This window comes from Saccostrea cucullata, unplaced genomic scaffold (assembly GCF_032062105.1).
Source record: "Saccostrea cucullata isolate Sc308-1 unplaced genomic scaffold, CSIRO_AGI_Scuc_v1 ctg9569, whole genome shotgun sequence".
Taxonomy (NCBI): Eukaryota; Metazoa; Mollusca; class Bivalvia; order Ostreida; family Ostreidae; genus Saccostrea; species Saccostrea cuccullata.
Window position 1 is genome coordinate 18,036 of NW_026929321.1, and position 15,150 is coordinate 33,185.

At 35.0% G+C, this 15,150-nt stretch overlaps 1 protein-coding gene across 1 annotated transcript; it reads right to left on the minus strand.

Moving 5' to 3' along the window:
* Positions 1 to 266: 266 nt before the first annotated feature.
* On the minus strand, positions 267 to 7,963 carry LOC134280468 (uncharacterized). Its single transcript, XM_062762877.1, has 4 exons — positions 7,802 to 7,963; positions 6,945 to 7,105; positions 467 to 654; positions 267 to 354 (listed from the first exon to the last, which is right to left on the minus strand). The coding sequence occupies exons 1-4, from the start codon at positions 7,907 to 7,909 to the stop codon at positions 308 to 310; spliced, it is 504 nt and encodes a 167-aa protein (XP_062618861.1). The 5' UTR covers positions 7,910 to 7,963; the 3' UTR covers positions 267 to 307.
* Positions 7,964 to 15,150: the final 7,187 nt, after the last annotated feature.

The window sequence follows — 15,150 nt, forward strand, 5'->3', positions numbered from 1 at the left end:
GAGACTTCATATTTCATGTATTTGGTAAGCTTACTCCATTAATTCCTTTGACAAGATATATCCAATCATGCTGTGATTTCTGACCCCTTTACCTTCATGTTTGACCTAATTCTAGTAAAAGTCTGCTTTAATAAGGCGTTCAATATGCAGAAAATAATGACATCTTACCAACAAAGACACAGAAAGCGGGGCAACACAATTATTCAAATTTGCTTGACATTTGTAATTGTTAAGTAAGAACAATATTATATTTTCATTTTTTATGATTAACAATATTGCCTAATCAGCAGCATAGGTCTTCGAGTCTTCAAGCTCTCTTTATATAGATGTTTAAAACTTCAGCTCGTCCATACCCTGTACAAAAGTATTTTTTTCAGAGTTAAAATTCAAACACTGTGGGTTTAAATAACTTCGTCTTTTATAATGAATCCTGATATTTTTGGAATTCCTGAATGTCCATACTTACTCATATTTTGCCATTTTGTCACTTTTTCATCTTTACTGTATAGAAATTGAGGGTAGGAATTCTGTTTTTCCCAGCGGCATGGTTTGGATCCCGGGGCGTCCATGACAACAAACCATCCCGAATCTCCTGGACACCCATTACGAGGATATGACTTGTTAATAAAGAAATGTCTTCCATAGCGAGCTTCCCTGTGAACAATTTTTTTTCCATTCAATTTTAAATGCAGATAAATATACAAGCTGTTGAATAGTAGTGTGTGTAATACAAGATGGCTGAATTCAAACTATTTTATTAAATTATTACGCAATGTAATTCGGCATAAATTGTAGAACAAAGATCAATTATGTAATTAAGGCATAACAATTCCGGAAAAAATATAACACAAGCTTTTATCGTTCCCCGCTTTTAATGAAAGTGGGGAACATTAATTTTTGGTATGTCTAACATTGTCTCTCCGTCTGTTTGTCTGTATTTTGTAACACTCATTATCGAGCAATAGAACATGCAATGGAATTGTAGACCTTAAATCCCCAACGCGCACAGAAGACAAGTATTGACTTTAATTGACTTTGGCTTCAAAGGTTTATGTCAATATTTTACTTATTTCGAACACTTTGGTTTCAGGACCCTTGGGGGTCATGATTTGAACAAAGTTGAATCTACACTACCTGAGGATGTTTCCAAATGATACAAGTTTCATTATTCCTGGCCCAGTGGTTGAGAAATTTTTTTTTAGCTCTACTGGTCAGAGACCAGAAGAGCTTATGCGATAGTAATGCGTCCGTCGTCCGTCCGTCTGTCTGTCTGTTTGTAAAATTTTTTTTCAAAATGCGACTCCTCCTGCAGTTTTAGTCTGATTTCAATATAACTTGGCACACAAGTAGACTACACTAAAATACATAATTCTGTTTATCGGTTTTTGTGTTGCCTTGGTTACTAAAAATAGATATTTCTGTGAAATTCTTTCAAAATGCTACTCCTCCTACAGTTTTGGTCTGATTTCAGTATAACTTGGCACACAAGTAGACTACACTAAGATACATAATTCTGTGTATCAGTTTTTGATTTCGATGAGCAGTGTTGCCATGGTTACTAAAAATAGAAAATTCTGAGAAATTCTTTCAAAATGCTACTCCTCCTACAGTTTTGGTCTGATTTCAATATAACTTGGCACACAAGTAGACTACACAAAGATAAATAATGTTTATCGGTTTTTGACTTCAATGGACGGTGTTGCCGTGGTTACTAGAAATAGAAATTTCAGTTAAATACTATTAAAATGCTACTCCAAATACAGTTTTAGTCTGATTATAATATGATATAATGTAATTTATTGCTGTTTTAAAGTTTCAATTCCCATCTGCTTATAAGTACTTTTCTCTTCCTTTGCTTCAAGTACAAACCAGTTGAGCTTCAATCTCGACAGAGACTTCTGGTTTTAAAGATGCCACTATTTTTTAACTTATCTCATTTGGAAGAAGCCGTGTCCTTTCATTTGAACAACTACGGATGTTTTGTGTCAGGTTTGAAATTGGAAAATGTGAAAAGCTTATAGAGGGACGGTTTACGGACAAAATGTGATTGAAAATGTTCACTTGAGCTTCAGCTCAAGTGATAAACTTATTGTCGATTTTGAGGTCAATAGAACAAAGGTTAAAGTAAAAATTTGATAAATTCTGTTTGATTGTAACACTTTCGATTCCGAATGAAATCTCGAAAGGCCCGAATTTTGCAATTTTTTAGCATAGCTTCCTATGGTCCAGAAAAGATTTCTTTAGATTTTTAGGTCAAAGATTAAGATGCATTTATGTCTGTATATCACCCTATTAAAACCTTTCAGCTTTTTCAATGAAAATTTAAAACATACAGTATAATTTGTCCAAACCGGCTACCGCCCGTTCCATAAAATTTGACCGGTTTAGACAGAATCCGGAGTGCAGGAAAAATGCAGGAAAATATTAATTTTGAAATTTCGTTGTTTATTTACAAGTACATCATATACATAATATAAAGTATAATTAAATTATAAAATCAATCAATATTTTGGAGTCTAGAAATTATAAAATAGTCTCGCATGACTTACTGTATTTTCTTGTTTGTTCACGAGGTTTGAAAGTCTGGTGAAATGTTACCTAAATCAAAATCTACAGACACGCGTTTTATAGGCCTACTATATATCAAGCGGACCGGGTTTCGCATGTCAAAGAGCACATTCAATGTATAACCAGTAATGCACAATTATTTACGATGTGATAATTATTGGATTGAACTTTTAATTTTTATGTAAAAAATTTTGTCTTCCCCACACTGTTATGGCGCCATTTTGAAATGCGTTCGATTTTCGATCCCGATTTATATTTTGATTTGTAAATCGCGTACATATTATATTTTTTGTATTTATGTTGTAATGTGGTAAAATGAATTAAAAAAGGGTAATTTTTCTTTTAAATTGTACTTTAATATTATAACATTTTTTTTCAAGCGGGCTGTATCACCGCCGCATTTCAATGAGTTCGTCTTATGGCACTAGGCTAATGTAAACACAGATTAGCACATCCACCACGAAAGGTGTTAATTGCTTAGAAGTAACTCAGGTGTGGCCGGATTAGGGGAAATAATTACCATTAATTATGAGCAGTTGGGACCAGTATGGCCGTTCGGAATACAGAATAGACAGTATCCGGATTACACAGAATTTTTTCTAATGAATTTGTTAAAGAAGTGCATGGGACTAAAATTTATAGACGGAATGGACAAAAATCCGGAGTACTCAGAGTCCGGATTAGACAAATTTTACTGTATATCCTTATGACCTACAGAGAACATTTCATTAAATATTTTAAATTATAAATTTTAATTTCATTTCCTATCACCTTTCTCCTATAAATTCAATAACAAACTCTCTTTAATATAGCGAGGACCCCTATCAATTTTGACGTCCAAATGTTGAACTTTTTAGAAAACGTTATGGACAGGAGGAAGTAATTCATATAAACAGTCGCAGTCACATATAAGTTATTTAAGTAATATATGGACCATGGGCCTTATTGGTCACCTAAGCATCATGCAACAACTTTCCAGTGATTTTCATGTTTTAAGATAGATAATATGGCATTCACAATATTGTTCATCATAACCATACACTTAGCAATTGCTTAGTTTGGTTACTTAATACCCATAGGCAGGGTAGGGAAACAAAAAATGCATTCAACTAATCAGTAATATTCAGCAATAATCAGTAGTCCCCCTACCACATATGAACCCCTGACCCTAGCATTTTTATACATTGTTTACAGACAGACGAACGGACGCATTACTGTCCCATAAGCTCTTCTGGTCTCTGAAAAAATCACAACACCGAAATAAATTCAACCTTAGTCGCGCTTTAGCAAAGTTCATTTTGACGTCAATGATAATACGTAAGCAAGTTAGTACGGGAGATAAGATTTTTATACAAAAAATACAGTTATATAATGCGGGTAAAAGTATATTTCTTAAACGAATATAATTATATAACATTTTTTGAAGAAGTTTTTTCATTATATCACAAATATCATATTTTTATCCATATGCCCTGAAAAACTGCTTAAGGTCATTGGCAACACGGTTTCCGGAGAAAAAAAGGTTATAGATAATTTTTTACACTTCTGAAAAAAGTCATTGAGAGTGACCTCCCGTGTGGAATTCTCTGTGCGCTGAAAACAAATAAAGCATTTGTTACAGACTGAGAGGTAAACAAAAGCACGTGTGTTTTTTTTTATCGGATATATTCAACTCTACAGTAATAAAAGAAAAGCAGCGATGGGTTTGTTATGCCCCCGTAAACGAAGTTTCGGGGGTATGTAGTTTTTGTCGTGTCCATCTGTCTCTCTTTTTGTCTGCAAAAACTTTAACCTTGCCCATAACTTTTAATCTAGTGGAGCTATGGTATTCATATTTCACATGTGTATTCCTTGTGACAAGACCTTTCTGTGGGTACCACCAAATTTGACCTTTTGACCTTGACCTTGGAGTTTGACCCACTTTTACACAAAAATTTTGACCTTTTACTTTGGCCATATCTTTTGAACAGTAGATACCAGGACATTTATACTTGACATTTATATTGTTTGTGAAAAGACCTTTCATTGCATTTCAACAACCTTGACCTTTTGACCTTGGAGATTTCTGTACTTACAAAAAAACTTTATCCTTGGCTATAACTTTTAAACTAAAAGTGCTAGGGCTTTCATACTTCACATATGTAATTCTTGTGAAAAGACGCTTCATTGGATACCAAGAACCTTGACCCTTTGACCTTGACCTTGGAGTTTGACTTACTTTAAAAATACAACCTCGACCATAATTTTTGAAGGGTTAGTATTAGGGCTTTCATACTTCACATATTCAATTCCTGTGACAAGACCTCTCATTTGATACCAAAAACCTTGACATTTTGACCTTGACCTCGGAGTTAGACCCACTTTTACACAAAAATTGCAAATTTTTACTTTGGTCATGATTTTTAAACGGTAGTTACTAGGAATTCCATTTTTAAAATATCACTTCTTTTTGGCAAGACCTTTCATTTAAAACCAAGAATTTTGACCTTGACCTTGGAGATTGACCGTCTTTTTACAAATTTTCACCTTGGCAATATCTATTAAACAGTAAGGGCCAGCGCTTTTATACTTACCATATGTAATCTTTGAGACAAGGCCTTTCATTAGAAACCAACAACGGTGACCCTTTGACCTTGACCCAGAGTTTGTCCTTCATTTAAAAATATTTACCTTGGTCATAACCCTTGAACAGGTGGTGCTAGGGTTTTTTTATTTCACATATGTATTTCTTCTGAAAAGGCCTTACTTAAGATACCAACATAATTGATCAGCATTAGAGAAAGCTTAACCTTCACTATGTTGCCATACGGGGGCATCAGTGTTTCACAAACACATCTTGTTTACATTGTGCTTAGGGGCAGTGAGTCAACAGGTCGTCATTTGGAATAGGTACACGAATGCTTGGAAGTGCAAAGATGTGAAATAATTATGCTGAAAGTGATGATAGCTACGTAGACCGGACGAGAACAATTCTATACGTTATGTGAAGGAGGCACCATTTAAACTTACTAATAAATCCTTGCAAAAATGTTTTATGAGAGTTCGTTTCCAATAAAGTAAATTATGGAACCGGTCTCTTGATCATTGTGAATATTGATTAGATAATAAGGGAAGTAACTCAAAATTAAAGAACAGTGCTTGTATTTCTGTGTTTTATTTCAATATTTGCATTTTCAGCCAAAGTATATGCAAGTCAACGGAAATAAAGTTTCAACAATGTATTTTTTGTACACACCTTATGAAATAAATGAGTTTTGGAGAAAACTTATGGTTGAAAATATATAGGCCCATTTTATCAACCTTTACCTAGGAAATGCATTGAAAATTGTAAAAACATTGATTTGACAAAATCTAAATAAAGGAAAGCTGGCTTGATGGGTAAAAAGGACCTGAATTAACATGTTTGGTTCCATTAAATCCGTTAAAAAAAATCTTGAAAAATTCTATACGAATATCAGAAACGTTGCCAATGTCCTTAATCACATCGGATATAGTTATATTCCACCGGAAACTGTTATATTGCCCTCCCAAACACAGTTATGTTCCCTCGCGTGCAATCATTCTGCATATTAAATACGTCGGGTTCGAAATTCACAGAGGCTGTTGCTAAGCAAACGTAAACAGCTCCGCTTAAATTAAAAAGTCGGGACAACGTCTACGATTTGTTTATTTGAATATTCAGAGGAATTAGATAATTTAATTGAGGAGAAAAAATCCTTTAATGCAACAAAGGTTATCAACACAAATGTCAGTATACTGAAAAATTCTGCCTTGAAACAGGACGGGATATTTCGGAATTATACTCAACGTACATGTGAACATAGTGATCAATAAATATGTTCGATTATCAATTAGGGGTCAATGTTTAAAAATGTTATATACCCTATATTACATGTCTTATTCTTGGGCAGCAATACCAGAATATTTGCTTCTCGGTGACAGGAAAGCCATGGAGTGTTATGTCGCCCTCTGCCTTCAGCATCGGGCGACATAACACTCCAGGGCTTTCCTGTCACCTTGGGACAACTATTCTGGTATGCTGCCCTCGAAGCCATGTAATATATGTATAATGTTGCATTTAAAACAAGTTTATTTCTGTTTATAAAATGTTTTTCTTAAATTTCACGTTCTTTTTCTGTAGTTTCCCTTCGGAATTTGTAGAAATGAAAAACAGTAACGTGGGGGTTTTATTCTTGGCACGGCTTCTAATGTGTTCGTTTACAGCGGTACACTGCTATTTTTGTTCTCTAATTTGTTGTCGATGTACGGTCATTTTAAGTCTCAGGGTATCTCCTGTCTTGCCGATATAATTTCCACCACAATATCTATACATGTGTACATACATATTTCTGCTTTTTACTTTATGATCCACTTACTTGTTGAGTGAAAAAATATTAAATTGTCCTCCTTTCCGCATATCAGGCCAGCTGCTTTTTAGTACTCTATTATTATGGAACCAGTTCATGTAAGTGGAGTCTTTCCCATCAAATTCGACAAATGCCACAGTCTTGTCTTTAGAAAATAGTTCAACTTTTACCTTGGAAGTAACAGGTAATTTCTCATTAAAATTAAGCCGTGGACATTAAGGATCCGAATATATTGTTTGACGACATAATCCTATGAACAGTGCATTCATCGTTACATGTTTTTAAGATGAGAATATATTAATATCATTACTACTTCAATCTTACCTTACCTTACCGTTCATGGTAGCTCAGTCGGCAGAGCGCTCGCTCCGTGATCGGGAGTTCGAATCTCGGCCGCGACTGACCTTAGTTGATAAAAAAAAAATGGGTAGCAACGTTAACTGTTCCTTCGCCATGCGCTCGGCACTTTGAAGTGCGGGTCCTTCGTATGAGACCTTAAAAACCGAAGCCCCTTGTCAGCGGCAGGCGTTGGCAGGATAAAGATCCCTCACTGCTCTATGGCCCTGAGTGACGAGTAAAGGTCAAAATCTTAAGCTCTTCACCTGCATACGGTGACGTCTCCATATGAGTGAAAAATTCTCGAAAGGGACGTTAAACAATATACAATCAATTAATCAATCTAAACTTCAATTATTATACATGTATATACCAGTTCATTCACTTTTACTTGTAAAAAATTGTAAAAAAAAAAAAAAAAAAAAAAAAAAAAAAAAAAAAAAAAAAAAAAAAAAAAAAAAAAAAAAGGATCTCACTATCGTGGTAAGAAGAAACATGACGTTTAAGATAAATCAATAAAAATTCTTCACCTTTTGAATATTGAGACATTCCCAGAAGTCAATTTTGATACTTCTTAGGATTTTAGGACATTGATCTTTAGCTGTTTCCCATCTATAAGACAACGGGCAGGCAACCATCTTTAACGGAACAAGGGCAGTTGTTTAAGTTTAAGATATCACATTCTTTCTGAAACTTTGCTTGCCACGTCTTTATGACATTTTCCCCTTTCCCACTCAAAGCATGGAAAACAAGTTCCCAGTCTCCTGAAACATGTGAAAGTAACCAATCTATCATGATATGAAGTGTGCATGATGCTAAACACATTTTAATTGTAAAATAGACATGATTTACCAAAATATGATCGATACTTAAAGCTGAACACGACTCGTAAACAGGTGTACATGTACGCCATTTTCGATAGCATTATCTACGATACATCAACACCAGGGTATACTATTCAGATTCGTCACACCTGACTACTTTATTGCCATCGGAATCGGTGTGGAATGTTCGTGCTTTTGTTTACATTTGATTGAAGTTACGTGTATCTGTGTTTGTTTGTATACTGTACTGACCTGAATAAGTATAATTGTAAGTTTCTTTTGTGCATATATCTTACTTTCCTGCATTAGATTAGACGAAGTATTACGTTTTTTTGTCGCTACCGAGTGCTGTATAGCATACGTCCGTATACACCGATATCGACTGATTACACTGAAAAGAGGATAAGTCCTGCCCTGTATATAGGGGTCTGCAGGTATTCTGCAGAGATTCTCTGAACAAAAATGGCGGACGCATTCCTTTTACGAATCGTGTTCAGCTTCAAGCTTGTACAGCAATTGTCATTAACAGTGTACTCAGAAAAATTCCAAAGTTATAAGAATTTCGTGTAAAAATTCTAAATAATTGAAATACTTGCAATTAATACCTTTTGCTGTCGCTCCATATGCAACATAGTTCAAAACAAGGAGTTCAATCACGGTAATAATAACATGAATTCTCATATCTAGTCCTGTATGTAATCTACTAAACGGAAAAATTAATATTTTTACACAAAATATATTTAGAAGAGATGCTTCAAACTATTTTGAAGAGTGTGAAAATGACTAAATATATAGAGAATATTACGTACTAAATCCCGATGTTTAATATAACTACATATTACATTGCTTTTGTTTGTTACACGTCCCTTTCGAGAATTTTAACCTCATAATTTGGCGCACCACATGCTGGGAGAGGGCTCACATTTTAGATATATACTTATTTAGGTATATACATGTAGCAGCATGGTATTTTGGTTTAAACCTACTCATCCGAAAGGTCATCCCCCGTGAGATTTGTTTAAAGTAAAACTAATTAATGCTAGGATAGACATTTGCATCCCATTACGTTAAACCTACTAGTTAGCATGTTTTCTGTTTAGTTTTACATAATTCTGTGAATCGGCTTTTAATTTCGATGAAAGGTGTTGCCGTGATTACTAAAAGTAGGAAATTCTGTGAAATACTTTCCAAATGCTATTAGTAGCCTACAGCGTGACGCAGTGGTCAGAGCGTCTGCTCTCGAGTCTCGAGTTCGAATCCAACTGTTGGACGTGGAGACCGGTCTTTCGGATGAGACCGTATAAACCGAGGTCTCGTGTCGCAGAAGGTGCTGGAACCAAAAAGATCCCACCCTGCTTAATGGCCCCGAGTGCCGAGTGTGGGACAAAATTTGAAACTCTCCACCGTCAAGTGGCGACGTCTCCATGTCGGTGAAAAATTCTCGATAGGGACGTCAAACAATACATGTATGCAATCAAAATGCTACGCCTCCAAGTTTTAATTGGACGTTAATCATGTTAGTCAAATAATTGGCCTACACTAAGATACATAATTCTGTATATCGATTTTTGTTATCCTTGACACGGGATACAATTTAAAGTCCCATCCGACAAGCTTTAAAAATTTTATAAGAAATTTCTGGTTTTAGAAACCAAAATCGTTCATCAAAATCAAAAACCGATGCACAGTATTATGTATCCTAGTAATCATATCAGAGTAACAAAGAGAAAATGCACTTCCATTGTATAACCAGTTGTGCACCCCAGCCCACAGGTGCACTTTAATATTACAGGGATATGATTACCTTACACTGATTATATTATATATGTAATTGTAACACTAAATTTTGATTTTTTTAAGCAAATATTTATAACGATTTATTTTAATTTGTCATTTGCGAAAAAAAACAGTTAAACAACTGACTTACCCAATAGTGCAGAGGTAGTCCTATCCTTAAAATATTGATTACCATACCTTTTTATATCCCCTAACACATGACACTATTAAATTAAAATGAAATTCGATTCCTATTGTTCTTTTTGCACTTGGTGATTGTTATTCTGATAATTACATTACGATGCAAGATTGTTTTGATTGTAAAATTGTGATTGTTTTTAAATTAAAATATATTTAGTATTATGAAATGAACAAGGAGCCACGGACCTTATAGGTCACCGGAGTATCAGTTAACAACTTGCTAACAATTGAATTTCGTTCATGTTTTAAACCAGAGGCCATGAAATTCACAATTTTGAAAGAGATATCTTTGCTTATCATAATTTTACACTTAGCATGCTGACTCTAGTTACTTAATACCCAGAGGTAGATCTGAGTAACAAAGAGAAAATGAATTTCCATTGTATAACCAGCTGTGCACCACATCCTACAGGAACCACTTACCCTGGGGCCACAAATTTCAAAATTTTATCAAAAATTTTATTTCATCAAAAATGGATGATTAATACCGTAGAGCAGACAGATTTCAAAGCATTAATTTATTGCAGACTATGTAACACGCCCCCCCAGGCTCTGCTCCTGGGTAATAAACAAACTACATGTAAGTACATTATTATAACGAGCAAGAATGCCTCTTCCAAAATTGTCAATTTTATGACCCCTGGTTCAAGGGTTCTGGTGTTAGGGCGGGGCTCTATTGGTTATATAGTGAAAATGCATTAATTCTTTGACAATCTTTTCTCTGCTCCCGGGTGTTAAAGAAACAAACTAAGTACATAGTTATAATAAGCGAGAATGCCTCTTCCCAAGTTGTGAATTTTATGGCCCCTGGATCAGGGGCTCTGGTGTAAGGGCGGGACTTTATTGATTATATAGTCAAAATTCATCAATTCTTTAAAAATTTTAATCTCTGCTCCTGGGTATTAAATGAACTAACAAAATGCATGATTATGTTGAATAAGGTCTCTTCCAAAATCATAAATTTCATGGCCCCAGGGTTAGAGGTTCTGGTGTTAGGGTGGGGCTCTATTGATTATATTGTGAAAATGCATAAATTCTTTAAATATCTTCTCCTCTGCTCCTGGGTATTAAACCAATGAGCTATGTACATATTTATGATCAGGAAGGATGCTTTTTCTCAATTTGTGAATTTCATGGTCCCTGGGTCAGAGGTTCTGGTGTTAGCTAGGGGCTCTAATGATTATATTGTGAAAATGCATTAATTGTTTGAAAATTCTTTTCCTTTGCTTCTTGGTAATATACCAATTATCTAGGTAACATATTTATGATAAAAGAGGTGCCTTTTTCAAAATGGTTCATTTCAGGGCCGCTTGGTTAGAGGTACCCATGGGGGGGGGGGTACATGAAAGTCTGAAAATAAAGTAATGCTTTAAAATCTGCTCTTTGGTTTTGTTTTAATCAACAATTTATGATGAAAACAAATTTAAAATCATCTATGATTTAAAATTCAAAACCTATGATATAATTTCCAAGACTTTGAAATATGTGACCCCAGGGTCAGTGGTTCCTGTGGGTTGGGGTACACAACTATTGGTTACAAAGTGGAAATGCATTTTCTCTTCGTTACTCTGATCTATCTCTGGATATTAAGTAAGCATTCTAAGTGTATAGTTATTATAAATAATGGTTCCTCTTTCAAAATTGTAAATTTCATGGCTTTTGGTTTAAACACGAACCAAATTCAATTGTTCGAAAGTTGTAAATTGATACTCAGGTAACCTATAAGGCCCGTGGGCCTCTTGTTAAAATTTTTATAATTCTAAAGCACAAAAGTGAATAATTGATTGATTAATATATTGTATGATTTAACGTCCCTCTCGAGAATTTTTCACTCATATGGTGACGCCACCACTTGCGGTGGAGAGCAGCAAATTTGTCCTGTGCACAGCATTTGGGGCTATTGAGCAGTGAGGGACCTTTTTCGTGCCAGCACCTACTGCGATACGGGACCCCAGTTTATACAGTCTCACCCGAAGGACTGGTTTCCACGTCCCACAGTGGGTATGAGAAGTTACCATTTGCTGTAAATGAATTGTTCTATAAAAACATTTAACATGTCAAGATCATTAAACAAGACGCCCACGGGCCTTATACGTCACCTGAGTATCATGTAACAACGTTCGAACAATTGAATTTGGTTCGTGTTTTAAACCAGAGGCCATGGAATTTACAATTTTGAATGAGGCACCATTGCCTATCATATTTATACACTTAGCATACTTGCTCCAGTTACTTAATACCCAGAGGTAGATCAGAATAAGAAAGAGAAAACGCACTTCCACTTTATAAGCATTTGTGCACCCAACCCCAAAGGAACCACTGACCCTGGGGCCACATACTTCAAAATTTTAGAAATTTTATCAAAAATGTTATTTCATCGTAAATAGTTCATTAAAACCAAAGAGGAGATTTCAAAGCATTAATTTATTTTCAGACTATGAAACAACCCCCCCCCCCCCCCCCTTCCCAGGGAGCATGAAATTAACCATTTGATTGATTCATTTTTCTTCATCATAAATATATGTACTTGGATCACTGGCATAATACCAGAGACATATAATACGGGACCGCTGACTCTTTTTCCCGCCAAATTATCTTCATGTTTTCGCAGCGCCCTCACCGGGAGGCATAGAAAGACTTCCGGTCGCATTAGCTGCAGTGTTTTCTTCGCAGACTTTGGGGTAAATATTGCTTATATGTTGTATATTTTATTATTTGTAGCTTGTACGTCAATAATAGTTTACAGAAGGTGGATATCTATGATGTATTTTTGCAGCTATAAAGAGAAATTTAAAAGATAACACGTATAACATGAGACCATGCATCAAGATGTTTACAGCATGTCGTTATCGTTAAACCTAAATAAAATTGTTCTCTTGTTGAAAAGTTGCTCCTTTTATCTTCATAAACATTGTAGACTCAGGCCCTTAAGAACCGGAGAGCAAAGGGGGGGGGGGTGTTAGCAAATACACAGGCACGTTTCGTTATAAAAGAGGGGGGAGGGGTATGTACATGTATGACATTCAGACACGTAATCTGGGGAAAAAACTGGAGACAAGCACATAAAAAAAGAGAAGAAAATTGTCAGAGCAGTAGAAAAATACTATTTTGTGTAGGAGGGGCTGGTTGTTTTGGGGCAACTTTTAGTGGACATTTTCAACTGTAAATGGGTACACTGTACGTTGTGGACCCCCCTCCCCAATCAATATAATACTTGTATGTGCTATTTGAACGTTAGAAACTACCTTTGCTTTAATGTTTCCCTTAAATAAATATCATTTAAAAGTCAGATTTTTTCTTTTCCATTTTTTTTTTGCTCAACTAAGATTTGTCCCCAAAACTGAAATTCCTTCCCACAAAAGGGACCTGAGAGTTTATCAACATTTTAAAGACTTGATCATAGTATTGAGATGTATTATTTACTTTTTTGTATATCCAAGAATGTATAATAAGCATGATAAAATTTTATCATGTAAAGATTGATGAACTCTTGTTCATGTTATCTCCCGGTATGAAATCACTCTCCTCAACAACAGACACAGATTGCAAGCAGAGGAATTGAAGAATGCTTAATATTTTATGCGGGAATTTATCCTGACAACCTTAAATCTATTAAGTAAGTGGTTATTTTTTCTCATTTATATCACAATGAATTTTTAAAAATGTACCATTTTGCATCGCACGACTGTAAGTGTTATTTACATCAAAATTTGCACCAGGATCAATATCGCATACATGTATTAATTATGTTCCCCAAACGAAGTTGGGGAACATATTGTTTTTACTCTGTTTCTTATTATTATTATTATTATTATTATTAAGGTCTTCCGACTTCCTTCGGAAGACCTTATTGTTTTCCTTCTGTTTTTTATTATTATGTTCCCCAAACGAAGTTGGGGAACATATTGTTTTTACTCTGTTTCTTATTATTATTATTTTTCTTCTTCTTCATTGATATAGGAGTAACTTTTTAAATTTTTTATGAAATGCTTTCAAACTCATATTATAAGAATATTTTAGTAGCACAGACAATATGACATGGTCAAAATAGCAAGATCTCACGCGCATGCACGTGCACTTCGCTCTGATTGGCTGAAACTAAAGTCTCAATATCTTTCTTGTTTTTTGACGAAATCCTTTGAAATTTTGAACATCGCCATGCATTAGGATAGCCTACAACGTGATATATAGCAATTATCATGAAAACACGTGCACGCACGTGTGCTGCTTTCTGATTGGCTGAAAATTTAAATAGCTATAACTCCCTTGGTTTTCAACCAAATAGGATGGGATTTGGAACATAGATAGATATAATGGACTACTACAAGGAAGTATGGTCATCATGCACATGCATACACGCGGGTGTACGTGCGCTGCAATCTGATTGGCTAAAACTTTAAACAGCTATAACTCCCTTGGTTTTCAACCAAACGGGGTGGGATTTAGAACATAGATAGATGTAATGGACTTCTACAAGAAGGTATGGTCACCATGCACATGTATGCTTGTGCGTGCACGTGAAATGAGCAAAATCAAAAATACACTTGAATGAGCGTATTTTTTTAATACTTTTGGATTAAATACTTTAACATTCAGTATATTGAAATATGTAGATTGTGTAGACATGATGATATGGTCAGTACGCTCATGCATTCACATGCGCACGTGTGCAACGCTAAAATTTGAATGAACTTGGTACACTTCTGGGTAAACGTTGTAAAGTCTCAAGTGCATAGAGTTTGTCTTATTTAATGAAGCTTACAGGGAATATGGCACCAAAAGGGAGTTGGGGAGCGTTTGGGGAACATCTGTAACGGTCCCCGTTACAATTAGCACTAGTTATTTCTTGTGATTGGTCATCTGAAATCACTATGTTGTTAGATTAATGTTATAAGCCGTAAGTCAAGAAACGTGACTGAACCTATCAAGATTACATAATAACGCAAAATAATACAATAATAATGAAAAAAATCTCTCTTGATATTAAAGTTAGTTATTAAATTCTGTTTTTATTCATTATATCATGATCAAATACAATTATCAACAGACAAAAATAGCATAACGGTGTGCAGGTTTAA

Coding starts and splice junctions, on each gene's coding strand:
- LOC134280468 (XM_062762877.1), bottom strand. CDS start 7,909: ATGGTTGCCTGCCCGTTGTCTTATAGATGGGAAACAGCTAAAGATCAA. Junction 7,106..7,801: donor AATGTCTCAATATTCAAAAG/GTGAAGAATTTT, acceptor GTTACTTCCAAG/GTAAAAGTTGAACTATTTTC. Junction 655..6,944: donor AATATTTTTTCACTCAACAA/GTAAGTGGATCA, acceptor AATTGTTCACAG/GGAAGCTCGCTATGGAAGAC.